General features: G+C 40.9%; 1 protein-coding gene and 2 long non-coding RNA genes across 3 annotated transcripts; 1 reads left to right on the forward strand and 2 right to left on the reverse strand.

Moving 5' to 3' along the window:
- Positions 1-695: 695 nt before the first annotated feature.
- Positions 696-3,540, reverse strand: LOC111949271 (interaptin-like). The gene has a single exon (XM_023966133.1). The coding sequence runs from the start codon at positions 3,364-3,366 to the stop codon at positions 943-945; it is 2,424 nt and encodes an 807-aa protein (XP_023821901.1). The 5' UTR covers positions 3,367-3,540; the 3' UTR covers positions 696-942.
- A 7,596-nt stretch (positions 3,541-11,136) lies between these two features.
- LOC110014503 lies at positions 11,137-13,938 on the forward strand. The gene is made up of 2 exons (XR_002875307.1): positions 11,137-12,430; positions 12,807-13,938. It is a non-coding gene; the product is annotated as an uncharacterized LOC110014503 (long non-coding RNA).
- Positions 13,939-16,156: 2,218 nt separating this feature from the next.
- LOC111949286 lies at positions 16,157-17,460 on the reverse strand. The gene is made up of 3 exons (XR_002875298.1): positions 17,282-17,460; positions 16,842-16,903; positions 16,157-16,198 (listed from the first exon to the last, which is right to left on the reverse strand). It is a non-coding gene; the product is annotated as an uncharacterized LOC111949286 (long non-coding RNA).
- Positions 17,461-18,598: the final 1,138 nt, after the last annotated feature.

Consider the following 18,598-nt stretch of genomic DNA (forward strand, 5'->3'; position numbering starts at 1 on the left):
AAACTGAAGTAGTTAAAGAAAACCTAGCTAAGACGTAAAAGGGGAGTCGTGGAAAGTTACCTTTAAAACATTCATTCATTTTTTTCATTTTCTTAACCGTTTTATCCCTTTTGGGGTCACAGGGCTGCCGGAGCCTATCCTGGCCACTTGTGACTTGTCACTTCTGAACAAGTCGCCAGTTTGTTGCAGGGTAGAATGTCCTCACTCACACACCCATTCACTCCCGCATTCACACCTGTGGTCAATTTAGAGTTGCCAATTAACCTATGAAGCATGTTTTTGGATGGTGGGAGGAAGCTGGAGACCCCGGAGAGAACCCACACATGCACGGGGAGAACATGCAAACTCCACACAGAAAGGTCCCCCACTGATGTTCTGTTTTTCACGTCCCCCAGCCGGGACTTGAACCGGGGGCCTTCTTGCTGTGAGGCAAGAGCGCTAACCACTGCGCCACCGTGCAGCCCTTTATTCTATTTTTTAAAACAATAAATTAAAAAATAGACTCGAAGATACACATTTACAAGATACACATTTAGAATAGAAAAAGAGGAAAAAGCCTCACTAGTTTTTACCCACACGATAACAATTCAATGTTTAACTCTTTAACACTGGAGCTTTTCCTATTGTTTGGCCGTTCTTGGACAGTCATAACTCCATCTAAGGTGTTAAAGGGTTAAAGCCTGAATGTGTGTGGGTGTTGGGGGGGGGGGGGGGGGGCTTGGCCTGTGTGAGGTAAATGGCGTTTACTTATAAAGTGCTTTTCCACCTTCTTTGAAGGCCCAAAGCCTTCACACACATATTTACACACTGGCGCCGACCTTCCACCAGAGGGATGGTGGGGTTCAGTGTCCTGCCCAAGGACACAAGGGCGTGCAAGGCAGGAATTGAACCTGCAACAATTCGATCAGGGGTCGACCGCCCTACCACTGCACCGCGGTCGTCTCAGGGTTGTGGTGGGGTGGGGGTAGAGGGCTCTCTCTCCAGAGCTGTGGTGGGGGGTCCACTTAGTCTTTTTTTTCTAGATCTTCTAAACAGGTTCAGGAACCTCCGACCAACATTTTTCTTTGTCGTCTTCTCTTTCAGCTCATCCACCTGCTGCTGTAGTTGATGAACTTGGAGCTGGAAATCCTCTTGAGTTTTTCTGATGATGGTCTTTTTCTTCTTGACAACTTTCTTTAGGTGAGCGATTTGTTGTGAAAGAGTGGACTTTTCTTCTTCCAGCTGTTGTCTTTCTTCTTCCAGCTGCTGCTGGCCTTCCAGTTCTTTCTGGACCAAAGCAGCTCTTAATTTGGTGGACTCCTCTACCTCCAGGTCAAAGCTGTGTCTGGCTTGATTTGTTTTGACCCTCTCTTGTTTAAGCTCTTCTTCCACTTGGTGTAATTTCATGCTGAGGTCCAAATTCTTCTTGTCAGAGGCCTTTTTTACCGTCTCAAGCTGTTTGTCTTTTTGCTCCAGCTTCTCCCTCAAGATGACCTTAGAATTGCTTATGACCGCATCTTTTTCTTTGATGGTTTCTTTTAATTTTCCCATGGCCTTCTTGTTATTGGAGAGCAATTCTGAAATGTTCTTTTCACTTTGGTAACAGGCTGCCTTCTGCTCCTCACATTTTCTTTCTAATTCAGCTATTTTTTCCAGCATGGAGTCCTTTTCCCTATTCCATGCTTCTCTGTCTTCATCCATCTGATCTTGTTCTGTCTCCAACATCATAGCATAGTGATATTGAAGATCCCCTTTCTCCTTTTCCAAATTTGTGGTAAGCTCCAAACGTTCCTGCTGTTGCTTCCTTTCTAGACCCTCAATCTGATTTTGGAGCTGGACGATCTTTTTCTTGGAGACCCTTACAGAATTGCTTAAGATCACATCTTTTTCTCTGATGGTTTCTCTTAACTGTTCCATGCCCTTCTCATTATTGGAGCGCAATTCCAAAAAGTTCTTTTCAGTTGCGGCCTTATCCTCCTCATGAGCTTTTCTTAGTTCAGCCATTTCTTGCTTGATGGAGGTGTTTTCTTCTCTTTCTTTAGCCAGCTGAGTTAGTGCTTCTGTTAATGTCAGCTCATGGTAATTTAGAAGACACTCTTTCTCCATTTCCCATTTGCTGGTGAGGTCCAAATGTTCCTGCTCATGCTGCACTTTTAGGTCGTGCATCTGACGGAGTAGTTGGACCATCTTTTTCTTGGAGACTCTTTTAGACTCAGTGACCTGGGTCTCCTTGTCCTCCTGAGCTGACTTTAGCTGAGCCATTTCTTTGAAGACGGAGGACTTTTCTTCCTGCCATTGCTGTCTTTCTTGGCTCATCTCTTCTACCAACTCATCGGCTTTCCGAGCGGCTTCCCGCAGCATATAATCTTTCTTCCGTTGCTCCATTTTTAGGTCGTCGATCTGACCTAGTAGTTTTACGATCCTTGTCCTGGAGACCTTTTCAAATTTGCTCATGATGGTCTCTTTTTCTGTGATGGTTTCTCTTAACTGTTCCATGCTCTTCGCATTATTGGAGAGCGCCTCCAGAAAGTTCTTTTCAGTTGCGGCCTTATCCTGCTCATGAACTTTTCTTAGTTCAGCCATTTGTTGCTTGAGGGAGGTGTTTTCTTCTCTTTCTTTAGCCAGATGGTTTTTGGCTTCTGTTAATGCCAGCTGATGGTCATTTAGAAGACGCTCTTTTGCTAAAAGTTCTGTCTTGTGGCTCATCTGTTCTTCAAAGTGATCAGCTTTGAGAGCAGCATCCGCCAGCTTCTGATCTTTCTGCTGGAGAAGCTCCTTCAGACGCTCTACTTCACTTTTCAGAGCAGTGTTCTCTACTTGAAGTGCTTCTGCGTTCTCCACTGAGGTCGACTCAGAGGTTGAAGTCGGCTCATCCAAAGCAGTTGAATTTTGTTTTCCCTTTCCCAAGGGTTTGATTTCCTCAGGCTGAGCTGATTTAGGGACAGACACCGGCTTCACAGGAAAAAATGCAGCTGGGCGAAAGGAGACGGGTGGAGCAAAACTTAAGGGTTTTAACCCTAAGGTTTGGTTTTGTGGGCAGGTTTTAGGCTTGAGGTTTCCCCAATCCTGCTGTCTTTTTGGTTCAGGGGTTTCTGGCGTCTCAGGAAATTCTTCATCCTCATTTTCAGAAAGGGGAGAGTAAACATAGTGAGGAGTTCCTGGAGTCTCGGGAAATTCCTCCTCCTCCTCCTCATCATCATCCAAAGGGGGAGGGTAATCATTGTCTTCGTCAGTGTCATCCCAGTCCATGAAAGTGTTTAGATTTTTAGGACGGGTAGAATCAAACCCAAAATAAAAAGTGGACTCGTTCTCCACAACAGAATCAAAATAGCTGAGTTGCAAATTCTTGGTGCTTTTTCGGACAGGACGGCGTCTTGATGGTTCCATGGTACGATTTATTGAGGTTTCTAATCAGTTTGACAAGAAAAGTTCTTTGTAACTGATGGCACTTCTTCAACTTAATACTTGGTTCTTTGCAATAGACGAACCTTGTGTGGATGAGAATCTGAAGATTTTGGTTCTATAAAGGAACTTTTAACAATACATCATGACAGCTGATGTTACATCATATGACATCATTTGACATCAAATGTTTTCATTTGAAGTGATATGACATCATATGTTCTAATGTAATGTATGAGTTATGTCATTGGTGGTGTGATGCGTAGTGATGCAATCAGCTTTGATATGGGGGGGGGGGTGTATTACTTAAAATTTTTACCTAAAATCTATTTTTATGTTAAAGAAGCACACAAAACACACCTTTGGAAAACACACACAATCAAACAACCTAAAAAGGATTTGAATCCCGATATTGACAGCCGGGTGAAGTTTCAGGAGAGAAAGGGAGGTTAACTCCAAATTCTTGTTATTTTCACAAATGTTTCAAGTTCAATTTAGTTGAATTTTTCATTGATTTGCACATTTACATTTTAGGCAGTGGGTTTCATTTTTGTCTGTAGCCCCCTCTTGAGTTTACTATCAGGATTGCTTCAGTGTCAGATGTAAAATATTTAGTCTGCATCAAATTGAACAAACCGACTTTTTAAAAAAATAGTGAAATGTATTTCCTTTGAGTTCCATTGGCCTCTGTGAATGAATGAATGTGTAATAATAAGTGAAAAGGATACCATGTTGGTTGAGGCCTTTTTTCTAACTCAGTAAAAAAAAGAAAAACAAAGCTCCTTTTTTTGCTTTTACGTTACTGGTCCGGCCCACTTGAGATCAGACGGGTTGAATGTGGCCTCCGAACCAAAACCAGTTTGACACCCCTTATTGAGGCCCTGTCTATAACCCTTGAAAATGCCAAAAATAACAAAATAGGACTTTCATAACTGCTAATGGAGGGGTGTTAATGTTAATGTTCCAATTCCTTCTTTAAGAATGACTTTTAATCACATTTTCGTTCATAAACAAGATTTTTAACCTAAAATAATGCAAAAATTCTCTCATAATGAAAGTTCATTTTTTTTAATTATCTGTTTTTCCTCCTTATTTTACTTGATTTAAATTCTGCTCCAATAGTCTTTTTTTCCATTGGTGCTTGCACGCCTGTGGCGTTGATGCTGCATGTTATCCTTTGTTCAGTTGGAAAAAATAAACCAACTTTGGCCTATAGCCAACACATTACTGGCTGTATCATCCAAAGGCCGCTAACAAAGGACCAACACTAACGGGTGAAGGCAGTCCGGTCGACTCGGAAACACACGGACTTTGGCCAGCTCCACCTTCGCCTAAAGTGCAAGTCCTGTTTCTGTTTTAGAAAATGTCCCAGTCTTCGTCAAAAAAAGCCTTTTTAATACCATTTAATTTACAAAAAACAGACTACTTGTCGTTTAGTGAGACTTGGCACAGAGTCCTGCTCTGTATTTACTGAGGCGTGTCCCCCAGGATACTCTCAGGAGGTAAAGGCCACCGTCATGGAGGAGCCTGTTGTTTACCACACCAACCTCCAACTGTCCCCTTCCTCTTTGCCTAAGCTCATTAGAAAGTCTCTCATTTCAATGTTTGTCATCATGTCCGACAACAATGTGACTCAGTGGCGGTTCTACACTAACTTACTCCCTGGGCGAGTAAGGCAAGGCAAGGCAAGGCAAGGCAAGGCAAGTTTATTTGTATAGCACAATTCGTACACAAAGTAATTCAAGGTGCTTCACAAAACAGAAAAATGCATTAAAATCACAATACATCATAGAAATAATCAACATAAAATTTACTTTAAAAGAAAAGGAAAAAAAAGAAAGGAAGGAAATAAAGGTGCAGATAGGACCTTTCAGTCATATACACGGCTAAACAGAAATGTTTTAAGTCTAGATTTGAACATGAACACAGAAGAGGCCTGTCTTACGCCTTGCTCTTTCATCCTTCTTTAGAGCATTTTTTTTAGAGCTGGACTCCTGCTTCATTTTTAGCAATAATTTCTTAATGTGTGACGTCCTGTGTGTGTCTTTGTGAAACATATCAGAGGGATTAGATCTAAAAAATAAAACTTATTGTAATTAATATGTTTAGGTCTTATAAAACATTAAAGACTAAATCATAGAACTCATCAGTGGGATTACTACAAAAATATTTGGCATTTCCCTAAATTTGTGCAACACCAACAGTAGAAATCCTCCAAAAAACCTCAATCCATGAAAAATGGTCTGCCCCCACCACCCCTCCCCCTTCCCTTCCCCTTCCCTCTCACACACGCGGCTCCGTCTCTATGACGGGAGGCGCAGCTGCGGCCCAGAGTTGATTGTCAGATAGAAAAAGACTCCCAATCACCTGTTAGTGTGATTCAGCCAGCCACCGGCGAGTTGCGCTCCCCTCTCGAGTTTTTTTTTACTTATGTTCCAAAGACTACCGCAAAGAGGTGTGGCCGCAAGCGTCTTGCAGCAGAGGGCGGTGGTCACGTGCGCATCGGGTCTGCTGTGTCGGAGCAAAGAATTGTGGGAAATAATCCCCATTGCCTGCTTTTGTCGAAATTGGGTTGAGCACGGATGTTTGTTCTGCCTAAATCCTTTTCATGTGCCTGTTTTACGTTGTTTCACTCTAAATTATTCTTTTTTTTTTTTGCACCATAAGTGTGAAGAGGAAACAGGAGGAAGACATTATTAAGAGTCTGATGTGTCAAAATAAAAGTACTGTAAATTCCGGACTACAAAGCGCACCCAATTATGAGCCGCACCCACCCATTTTCACGTGTTTCACTACTTTTAAACATACACAAGCCGCGTCGGAATAAGAGCCGCATGTCACGTCCCGATTCACAGAATAGGTAAAGTTCATTACCATTCTGTGGGAGGAGTCGACATTGCCTCATGCTCGTGCATTTGAGTACGCCCACATCTGCCAAACCGCATGGACCTCTATTCTGTTCACAAGTTCCTCAGTTATGGTTTATTTATTTATTTTTTTAGTTTTTTTTACTTATTGACAATCTAGGTATCATACATAAAATTACAAACAGTAACCATATAATCAACATTACATCCCTCAGTTATGATGAGGAAATTTACATCCACGATCCCCCATTTCCCATGAGTCTTAGGGGCTAAAGACGGGGCCAACGCCCGGCTCGCCACGCTGTTGTACGTGTTTAAGAATGAGCAAGTAGCAGCAGTGCGTGGAGGGGTGAAAAGGAACAGCTCTCCTTCCGCTTTTGTCGCAGCAGCATTATGGTACTAACAGGGCTGGTTAAAAAAACAAACCACAGCAGTAAAATAAAGCCGCACGCGTCAGAAGTTTCCTTCCACAACAAACACTCTTGGTCCGCGGACGCCTCTGCGCTCCGCGCTCGCCCCGCGCGATCCCCTTCCTATCTTCTCCGACACATCTGGCCAGGGCGGCTCCAGGGAGGAGCAAATCGTGTCTGTGCAGAGCAATCGGACTTAATACTGTACGTTTTGTGGATGAGGGGCGGATGCGTTGTTACGTGTGGGAGCCATCAGACTGCCATCGGCCCCGCAGCTCTATGTGAGCGAGCAGCAGCCAGGAGAACATGTCTCCAGCTCACACGGAGGCTGTGAGCTTTTCAAAGCAAAATTCCGGTCAGTCCTTAGGAACCGTTAAAACGACCACGTGGATTTGTGTTTCCAGTCGTGTCCCGACAAAATAAAAGCTGATGTTATTCCCACATGCGCTGTTCTCTCCGTCACGCAGCTGACCGGCTTTTCCAATCCCGTTGGTGATGGTGGATTTTTTCACGCTGATTTTAACTTGAAAGCTGCATCATATTGTAGCGGCGATCACGTGCACGTTGGGTCTAATGGCACCAAAGGATTCTGGGATGCGGCCGGGCATGCGTGTTTCTTTTTGTTGAACCATGACTGAAATGTCTAAGACCTGAAGTGACGTCCATGCTGTTTGGCTGCTTAGTTTGTTGAAAAACAAATGACTGTTGCTTAGTGTTGGATAAAGAATAAAAACCATTCACTGAGTCCGAAAGTACGTACATGGCGGCCGCCAATTAAATCCATAAATTAGCCGCGTCACTGAATAAGCCGCAGGGCTGTGAGCGCAGGAAAAAAGTAGCGGCTTATAGTCCGGGAATTACGGTATTAAGTGTCGGCTGCTGAAGTAATTTCAAATTAAAACTTCAAGCTACCTCTTTGAATATTGTATGTAGCACATTACTCATCGGACACAGCCAATGCCGCCCCCTATGAAGTGCCGCCCTGGGCGACCGCCCACATCGCCCATATCAAAAACCGCCACTGACGTGACTTAATTATCCCCAACCTATAAACTAAGCCTTTATCAGTAAAATACACTAATCTGCTGACAGCACTGTGTCCACCACCCAACCAGAGAACCAGAACCTGAGAGCTCAGAACTAGTAACACAAAAAAGATTTTAAATATTTCACCTCATAGACAAGAGAAGGACAAGCAGCTGTAGATTCTGTGAAAAAAAAACTGGACTTTTAAGAACATCCACTTACAGACAAATAGATCCATGAACGTCTTTGTTTACCTCGTCTGAGCTGGAATCTGGATCAAAAAGTCAATATTGCTCACCATTTTTGTTGCACCGGTAATGTGAGGGGCTGTAAGTTAGTGGAAGAGAGTGTAAACAAAGGGGTCATGGCTTACTTCTGCGCCAACAGTCCAAATGGAGAATTGAGGAAATAATGAGAACTAGAAAAGGGGACCAAGGAGACCTAAAGAAGGATGATGATAAAAGTGGACAGGAGAATGGAGATGAAGATGGAATGGAGCAGATAAACTGTGAAGAGGTAAGTTTGTGCTGAACTCCTGCCGCTCTGCAGAAACTATGTCCTGGAAAATGGCACAGGTTTTTTGTTCCAGTCATTTTTTGATTCACAGTAAAAGTGTTGCCAGTGGTCTTTTAATAATGATTATGCTGATTTTAGACAAAAACAAAATAAAACTGGGTGGTTTTTTTTTACTAGAAGTTGGTTTTTGAAGAGTTCATTGGAAATTCACCTCTATATTATGGGCGGAGCATATGGCATGGAGTAATTTTGAAGCCTGCTCCAATATCCAATCATCCCTATGTTTACACTCTCCTGCTATCTTACAGCCCCCTACCCATCAGATCTACTGGGTTTTTCAAACAGCACTTTTTCATCTGCTCCTGAATTAATAAAGAGATACTCAGAAATGTGTTGCACACTTTAAATGAACAGCAAACCACTGAACATTTTGTGTGTTTTATTCACGGATTCTTCCAAGTACAACAGCGTATGCAAGCTCATACATGTGGTTTTTCCAGACAAACAAACTCTCAGCAATCAATAGATCCCTGAGAGTTTGATCTATTGATCCCAATAAATACCACAACATACTGAGCTGATACTGGTTTTACCACCAGTTAAAACAAACTAAGTAAATCAAATTGGTAAATATATTCAAATTGAAAAAAATACAAAGACTGTCAAGATGGTTACAGATTTAAAAAAGTGAAATTTAAGATTTTAAGAACTTTATAAAGATTATAAAATATAGAAATCATATGTACAAAGAAAATGAACTTCATTTTTATTGTAGCAAACATACATAAACACTAAATGCAAGAAAATGTGAAACTGATGAAGCAAAAATTACAAAAAAATACAAACACTGACGTAATGATTTCACTGCAGCATCATCAGGTTAGACTTTATGGACAAGATTAGAATAATGTTTTCATTACATTTATTTTCTAAATTTCTAAATGATTGAGCATCTGAAGCTGCGTAAACAACAAACGTGATTTGCACATCAGGAGGAGCAGTGTCAATGTCATCTGAAGTCCTGCAGCGTGATTAGAGCAACGGGTGCAGCAGAATTTGAGCAGCGAGGCAAGAGTTCAAAGTTCAGAGTTCTTAACCCGCTGTATCCCTTTCAGAGTGACAGGGTTGCTGGAGCCTGTCCCAGCTACTGTTGGGCAAAGGCGGGGTACAGGCTGTACGGCAGCCATGTGAGCGGCTGTTGTGGTTAAGCCATGTATAAAAATGACTTCATAAGTATTCAATCAAAAGCTTTGCAGTGAAAATATATAGAAAATATAATAAATAAAAACTATCCAGACAAAGTGTCATGATCTCACAAAGATGAGGAACCCAGATGCTGCAACCCAGAAGGAAGACAGGTAAGTGGATGATGAGAAAGGATTTATTATTTTCTCCAGAGGTGAAGATGGTTGAAGAGGGTCCAGACTAGACGTGGCTGTGGCGAGGCTGGAGGGTTTAGAAACGGTTAGCGGGTGCCGAGGGTTTCCGATCTCCTGAGCCGTAGAATGAAAGGTTCGCGCTGCAGTCACTCGTGAGAGGTTGGATCCTGAGACAGGGAATATAGAATTAGTAGGAGCCAGAGACTTTGAACAAAGCAGTAACAAAGCTTAGAACCAGAACAGTCACCATAAGGGGTAACAAACTGGCGTTGAGTAGTGGCGTAGGGTCTCCTTTTGAATCCACGGAAGATGATGAGGAGAGTGATGGCAGCTGATGGCACTCAGGAACATCAGAGCAGAGCTGGAGGGGGGAGGAGACTGCCAGGCACCGTGACACAAAGTGCGCATATCTTTGTAATTTTGTTAGTTTTATGCGCCAAAGTCACTTTATTTAACCTCAAAGTTGACAACATTAACTGTCTTCACACAAAAATGACATGTAATAACTGATAAATAGTACAAATAAGCCATTAAAGTAGACATCGTTTTGTTAGGAGAAAGTCATTTGAATGTGTTAACAGATGGGGTTTACATATCATGTTCTATCCTAAACATACTTTAACCACGGCTGAGCAAACAGCGGCTCACTTGACCGCAGCCACCCTAAACCGGTCACTGCATGAAGCTGGAGCCGCCTGACCAAAATCATTTGGAAAGCTAGCTTCCCCACAAGCACTTGCATAGTTAGCTTCCAAAGAACCAAGCTAGTTAGCATCACCATGTGCTCGGCTCTCCAGCAATTCCACCGGAGAAAAGCTCGATTAGCCAGAATAAATAGGTCTCAAAGTCATTTAGTGTCTGAATTTAAAGAGTTTTGCCAAGACTTACCTAGATTCCATGGAAAATCGTTGTTAATTCAGAGACTTTGAAATCCCAGTTTTGAAAAGATACATAAACGTACATTTCTTGGTTTGACCCTTAATCCCCAAATCTAAGGAAAAATCATGTTTATTATTTACAGTTATTTACAGTATAAGTTACATTTATTAGTAGTATTTTAAGACAAACTAGTTATGTCTTAAAAGTTTAATGTTTTGAATGAACGTTCTATGTGTTATATTGTTCTGTAGTTTTACCATAACTTATTTATTTTGTCAAAATGAAAGAAAACACTTCAAATCTAGCACCACACAAACTCTGGCTGTGTCTGAATTACTACCCTAACCCCTAACTACTAAAACCCTATATAGTGTGGCACTATATAGTTCTCTATAGTTCTCTGAATCTTCAAAGCAATTCGGACACCCGTGCTCACTACTTTTCTCTTTCGGGTGTTATTCATATGGCGCTTGACACGAAAACAAAGTGGCGCGTTACCGCCACCACATGGTCTGGAGATGAACTAGTTATCCTTTAACAGATTAGGACGAAACCAAATTATCCAAAATAAAAAAAAAAAAAATATATATATATATATATATATATATATATATATATATATATAAACATTTTACGAAGACTGTGTTTATGAATCTGCTGTGTTCTGATGATGTAAAATTTGACTGATTTATAAATAATAAAATTACAAACACATTGGTGTGGATTTAATGTATTTGTTCAGAAATAAATTGGCAAGTTTATACTAGTCCATGGCAATGTTTATATTTATTTTCTTAACCCTTTACTGTCCCGTGTGTAGCAGGATGAGTTAATTGGGCTCCCAGGTGTAGGCACTCCAGTCCTGGTGCTGCTAATTAGCGCCAGGCCACCTATATAGCGGGACGGAGCTGGCTTCTGCTCATTCCTGCCTGAGACTGCCTCCCTGGGTTGTACAGCCGGTGGGCTTGTGACTGGGGTGGAGGCGAAATGAGAACGCAGCGCTCCGGCTCCTTGTGATATCCCCCACTGACTGGTATGTGTGTGATGTGTGCCTCTTCGCCCTGCATGTCCTCTGGTTGCAGAGGTAATGCCCTGCTGCCTATTTTCTGGTTTGCCTCCACAGGGTGATTGGTGGAACCTGCTGCTGCTTTGCTTTTATCGTTTTTGCTGTGATTTCTCTGTCCGGGTCCCACCCCCGCCACGACGGGGCCGGTTGGAGCGAACGCCCAGCTCACTGAGACCTCTCGTTGCTGTGGCATCTCACCGTACTGTGGACGGCTCCCACCAGTTGATCGGCGGTGGTCGGGCAGCTTACCGCCCCGGAACACTAATCATCTTTTTTTTAATCTTTATTTTTAATTTTGTGTCTTTTATTGATATTGTCAATTTTATTTGTTTCAGGTGGTAGGAGGCCGAGGTGGTGGACTGCTGTGTCTGGTGGTGGGTCCCAGTGAGCTGTGTGGTTTTCCATCACGTGTGCAGTGATTCCCAAAGGGGTGTTTGCGCTGTTCTTGCGCTGTTTTTAGCCACCTCGGTAAGCTCCTCCTCCAGAACATTTTTAACTGACTTTTATCAAGGATTGGTGTATTAAAAGGTTTCTTAACATTGTTTTTAACTGAATTCTAATAAATTATATTTTAAAACAAACCACAGCCTCTGCCTTGGTTTAGAGCAGGACCTGCACCTGCCTTCCTTTAAAATCTTTTCCTGGGGCTCAGCAGCCCCAGGTGGCGTTGTCAACCCGTTTTCTCGTGCTGCCACACGTGCGACGAGAAAATGGCGAATATTAATCTGGCCGTTTTTCTGTTGGCAATAATTTGATTTGTTTTTTGCAACATCAGTCCAAAAACGAGCTGATATGCTACACAAGGCAGCAAGGAGGAGAACCAGGCGTCTCACAGCGGCAAGGAGAAGCAAACGTCTCATTTTCAGAAGATTTCCTCTGGCTGTCCTAGCCAGACATGAACAACTTGTGAGTTAAACTTTAGCATTTGGGGGTACGCCATCTACTGGGCCAGAGTAGATTCTTTTTTTTTTTTCTTCACTGCATGAGTTGTATAAATCCATGTAACACTCGTAAGTTCAGAGAAAGTTGTGTTTTTCTTCAGAGTCAAACCATATCAGCCTTCAACACAAAGTATTCTGTACCAGTTTATTTAGAAAAAAGATTTACAGCACACTTGTTTTATACAAAAATGCTTTCATTTTTAAAAATTAATATGAAAACCCAAAAACCCAGCCCAAAAAACTTGAGGTTTTCCAGCATTCAAAAATACGCTATAAACTAAACTGTAAGACATCAGAATAAATAGAAACTTTCCAAAATGAAACTACGTTCTATTTTACAGGGTCTTCCGCGTATCTACTGCCTTCCCAACATTAAGGTTTCTGTCCTGGCCCTTTACGCTGACGGTCAGACACAAGACCGGATTTTCGGTTGACCCGCAGGACCATCAAGCTCTGGAGCAGCTTCGGGTTCCTCACACTCTGGGGGGGGCACAGGAGACTGAGGTCCTGATGTTCCTGGCTGGCGTGTGGAACATCTTACCGTGTGGTAGCCAGGGCCTTTGGTATGCCACGGTCCACTGTAAGTGACATAGTCCACAGGACGGCAGACCGCATCCTCCAGCTGATGTCCAGGGTCATCTGCCTTCCCAGTAGGGCTGAACTGACATTAGTCGCCTCTCGTTTTGAGCAGCTCTCTGGGTCTGATGCCTTCCAAAAGGTCGTGGGGAGCATTGAAGGCTGCCACATAAGAATTAAGGCCCCAAAAGAAGATCCAGCTATCCTTTTGTTAGATATCCTAGATCGGTCCATGACTCACGGGTTCTGCGCAACAGCCCAATTTACGCCAATAAAACGTACCCACCTGAAGGATACATCCTTTTAGGTGATGGTGGGTATCCCTGCATTGCGCAACCCATCACGCTAACACCCTACAGGGAACCCCTGAGAAATGCAGTTGAGGCCCGATAAAACCGGCACCACACCAAGGCACGCTCTGTGGTGGAGAGAGCCTTTGGAATGATGAAGACGAGGTGGAGAGCCATATTTCTGGGGTCGTTGGAAGTTAAATCAAAATTTGCCGTCAAAATCATTGCCTGCAGCGCCATCCTGCACAATATGTGCATCAGTAAAGGGGACTGGTTGGAGCCCACAGTTGTTGAGCCACAGCAGGACAACGCCAGGAACCAGCAGGACAAGCAGAGGGGCGTCCGTCTGCGAGGACAAATCTCTGGTTTCCTGTCAGCTCCAACTGTGCCACAAATGGCTCTAGAAGACCACGATTATTAAGATGTATAAAAAATAAGTGTTAAAGATGAGATGAAATTGTAAATAGTTACCTTTGATGTTTTTGAGATTGTTAAAAATGAATCAGGTTTAAATAATACTTGTTAATAATTCATTTCTGTTCATGAATTTTTTTAAACATATTGGAACAATAAAAAAATTACTTTTTTTCAACAATCTTTTCCAGAACTAGTAAGAGTCTTTCTTGTCGCTTTTCCTCTCTTCTGGCTCCTCTCTGCCTTTTCTAAAATACATAAAGGCTGCCTCTTAGGCTGCCTCTTAGCTGGCGGTCGCTCCTCCATCATCTTTCCCTGCCTGCTGCTGCTGTTGTTGGACTGAGGCAGAGGATGCTCCAGAGGATGTGGAAGGGTTCTCCCAGCATGAGGCATGGAGGCCTAACAGATGTCCTGCTGCCTATTGCCTCATGCATCAGGGAGAACCACTTCCAGGATGCTGCTGAAGCTTCCCCTGCCTCAGTGCCACTGCCGGTGGGAGGCCTTAGAAGTTCCTTGAAATACCAAAAGGACACTTGTGAAAAAATATCTTAAGTTTACAGACTTTTCTAGGCCTTTATTTCTTCACAAACTGTTTTCTTTAGGTTCTCCTGTTTTTTTGCAGCTCTGGCTGGACTAATAAATTCTGTCAGCCCCAATTCCCGTATCACTGCTCTAAATACAAGGTAACACCAAAAACCTTTTCCCCAAATGACAATTAACACTTTAATGGTAAATGAATAAAAATCTGAGCTGTATCTTTACTCCCATCTAGCAGCTGAGGCGAATATTTTGCCTGAAAACAGGTTCTTTCTCCATCTGCAGGCGGATCAATCTCTCCACATCCTCGTCTGTCCCTACATTTGTAAAAACATTTTTGAAAAATGCGTTAATAACTAATAAGTGCGGTTAGAACTCATCCTTTTTGGATGTACTACTACTACCTCCTGTGTTTGTTTTTAGCCTTTGACGCTAGTTAGCGTTAGCTTTAGCATTACCGAAATCAATGAGCTTCAAAATAATGTAGGCTGTCGATTGAGGAATATAACATTTTAAACATGTCATATAATATATATACAAATATATTTGACAACAGATACTTGCTACTTCTTCAAATCCTTACATTTATAAGTCATCTTCTTTGTGCCACCGTCCGCCATTTTTGGATCCATCAAACGCAATGTATTGTGGGTCAGACGCAATGCATTCTGGTTTGAACGCAGTGCATTCTGGGCAATATTCGCCAATCGAGTGAGCATCGATCCACACTGGTTTTTCAAGGAGACTTCTGGGAAATTTCTAGTGCACACGATTTTTGAACTGTAGATTCGGACAGCACTACAAAATGGCGACCGCACTATATAGTGCACTATATAAGGGTTAGGGCAGTAATTCGGACACAGCCTCTGATCTTATTACAATGGAAAGTTTTGTAAAATGGTAACGCTTTCTTTTACAGTAAAGTACTTACAGTGTACTTAAGTGGTATTTACATGGTACTTATAGTGTAACTACTGGGTACTTTCAGGGTACTTACATGGTACTTTTTTATGGAATTTACTGGGTACTTACAGTGTGTTTACATGGTACTTTCTATGGGACTTTACTGGGTACTTACATGGTACTTTTTGTGTCTACTCTGTACTTACATGGTACTTACTGTGTATTTATATGGTACTATTTGGTTCATACCTATGTGGTACATACTGGGTATTTATAATATTCTTACTGGGTATTTACATGTTGTGCAAAGGTGTCTTTTATGGTACTTACCACATGTAAGAACAAGGTAAGTACAAATAAAGTACCTTGACCTTTAGGTCTGCACTCGCTGCACGTTTCATGGTATTTACCATGAATTTACCACAGAAACTACCCCTTAAGTACAGTGAAACTGTAACTGTAAAAGAAAGTCAGCCCTATTTCCACTCAACTACATGGTACTTTCATTACTAAATACTGGGTATGTTCACTTGAATAGTACTTGGTACTTACCCCTTAAGTACACTGAAACTGTAACTGTAAAAGAAAGTCAGCCCTATTTCCACTCTATTACATGGTACTTTCAGTAGTAAATGCTGGGTATGTACACGTATTACCATCCCGTACAGTGTACATGAACACACTTGGTCTTCTGTCCTCACCACATGAGACAATGCTAACCTGTTGGTAAGGGTAAAGTAACTACATTGTAAAAACATATTCTGGCCTGATTACTTCTTGTAACATGAGGCAAGTTTAAAGAGAAACAAGACAGCTGTGAAAACAACAATCTTTAATATGATACATGTCTGCAGCATACAAAGTGTCATCACAATGAAATATGTTTTAAGTACAAAACAGTACAAAGGAGCATTCCAAAAAACACATTATTGGCCTGAGGGTCGTGCTTTTTGTCCATCAAAATTCTTTCAGCAGAGTTTGGTAACGGTGCAGGACTTCTTCAGGGTTTGTAACTGCAAGAAAATTCACAATATGAGCTCAAGTGAACATAAAAAGCATAACGACTTTGATAAAATACAAAATAAATTGTACTTATTTAATCATTTCTGTAATGAGTTTGATAAATTTCTGTGAATTCTTTATAGCTTTGACTGTAATGCTTGAAATTAATCAATTATCCTCATTTATGAACATGACAATAAATTATTCACAACTTTATATTTTAGTTACATAAACAAGAACAACAAAAAAGAAATCAAAGAAAAAAAATCAAAATTGCCATAAAAAAATCAAATTTGTTTAGACAAAGAATGACAAAAGCAATGTTTTAATTGGCAATTGCTGTGTGTATTTATTCTTTATAAATATTATTCGCACCTACAATTTGCATTAGCATGAAAAACATTGCAGTGTAAAAGAAAAGGAAAAAATAAATAAATAGGCAATTTCAAATTCAACACAGTTATTCACAAAAATATGTTTTAATTTTCAAACATTTACATTCACTGTTGGGTGGTATTGTTGTCTCTATCATATTTGAAAATAAATAAATAAATAAAAATAAAATAAAAACGGCGAAAGAAAAGAAAATGGGGAAACGGCATTTAAACTCTTCATTAATGTAAATAATATGTCCACTTGGAGGATTTAGCTTACTTTAGCTTACTCTCCTGTGGCTTCACGGATTCGTCTGGGATGTCTTCTTCACCATAGCTGATCTAAAGCGGTAAAAAGACGGAAGTACGTCATCATTATTTTAAATAAACGCCTTTCTTTGATTTTCCCAGAAAGACGTGCGCTCAGTCAAACGACCACAGAACAACAGACTTTATCATTTAGGCTACGTGCTTGTTTTACAGGTGCCTCTCTCCTGGTAAGTAACAAAAATGTTTGTAGATTTTCATTACAAACTTTGAAAATGTATACATGAAATAACTGAAATTATTGCAGCAAGGTAGACAGGCTCTTACGTCACGTTTCAAACACAGAGATAGCGGCTTGAAATCACGAGGTTAGCTTCTTTATAAAGTTTGATCAGTTTAAATATTTACATGTAATTTATCCAATATTTAAAAAAAAAAAAAACACTGGCTTACCTGCCAGATGAAGAGAAATTCAAACTGTTGCGCGCGCCTCGAGGTTCTCCGGATTAATCTGCACGTTCACTTTGGGGGTAGTTGTGCTGCATTCAAGTGCGCTGGGAATTTGCAACTTTACTTCCCCTGCCATACTTAACAAAAACACACACTCGGGGTGTTTTTAGTATTAAAACTAATTATTTAGCCTTGTTGTTTTACATATTTTCCTGACATTATATAATATATATTTAAAAAAGTTCATTTTTAGAACAATATTTTAAAAAAGTTAAGTTTTGAATAATTTATTATCATGTTTTTAAATGAGGATAGTACTTGATTAATTTCAAGCATTACAGTCAAAGCGATAAAAAAATTCATAGAGATTTATCAAACTCATTACAGAAATGATTAAATAAGTAAAATTTATTTTGTATTTCATCAAAGTCGTTATGCTTTTTATGTTCACTTGAGCTCATATTGTGAATTTTCTTGCAGTTACAAACCCTGAAGAAGTCCTGCACCTTTACCAAACTGGACAAAAAGCACGACCCTCAGGCCAATAATGTGTTTTTTAGAATTCTCCTTTGTACTGTTTTGTACTTAAAACCTATTTCATTGTGATGACACTTTGTATGCTGCAGACATGTATCATATTAAAGATTGTTGTTTTCACAGCTGTCTTGTTTCTCTTTAAACTTGCCTCATGTTACAAGAAGTAATCAGGCCAGTATATTTTTTTTTACAATGTAGTTACTTTACCCTTACCAACAGGTTAGCATTGTCTCATGTGGTGAGGTCAGAAGACCAAGTGTGTTCATGTACACTGTACGGGAAGGTAATAAGTGGCATTTACTACTGAAAGTACCATGTAATAGAGTGGAAATAGGTCTGACTTTCTTTTACAGTACAGTTTCATTGTACTTAAGGGGTAAGTACCAAGTACTATTCAAGTGAACATACCCGGTATTTAGTAATGAAAGTACCATGTAATAGAGTGGAAATAGGTCTGACTTTCTTTTACAGTACAGTTTCATTGTACTTAAGGGGTAAGTACCAAGTACTATTCAAGTGAACATACCCGGTATTTAGTAATGAAAGTACCATGTAGTTGAGTGGAAATAGGGCTGACTTTCTTTTACAGTTACAGTTTCACTGTACTTAAGAGGTAAGTACCAAGTACTATTCAAGTGAACATACCCAGTATTTAGTAAGGAAAGTACCATGTAGTTGAGTGGAAATAGGGCTGACTTTCTTTTACAGTTACAGTTTCACTGTACTTAAGGGGTAGTTTCTGTGGTAAATTCATGGTAAATACCATGAAACGTGCAGCGAGTG

Source organism: Oryzias latipes, chromosome 18 (genome assembly GCF_002234675.1).
Source record: "Oryzias latipes chromosome 18, ASM223467v1".
Taxonomy (NCBI): domain Eukaryota; kingdom Metazoa; phylum Chordata; class Actinopteri; order Beloniformes; family Adrianichthyidae; genus Oryzias; species Oryzias latipes.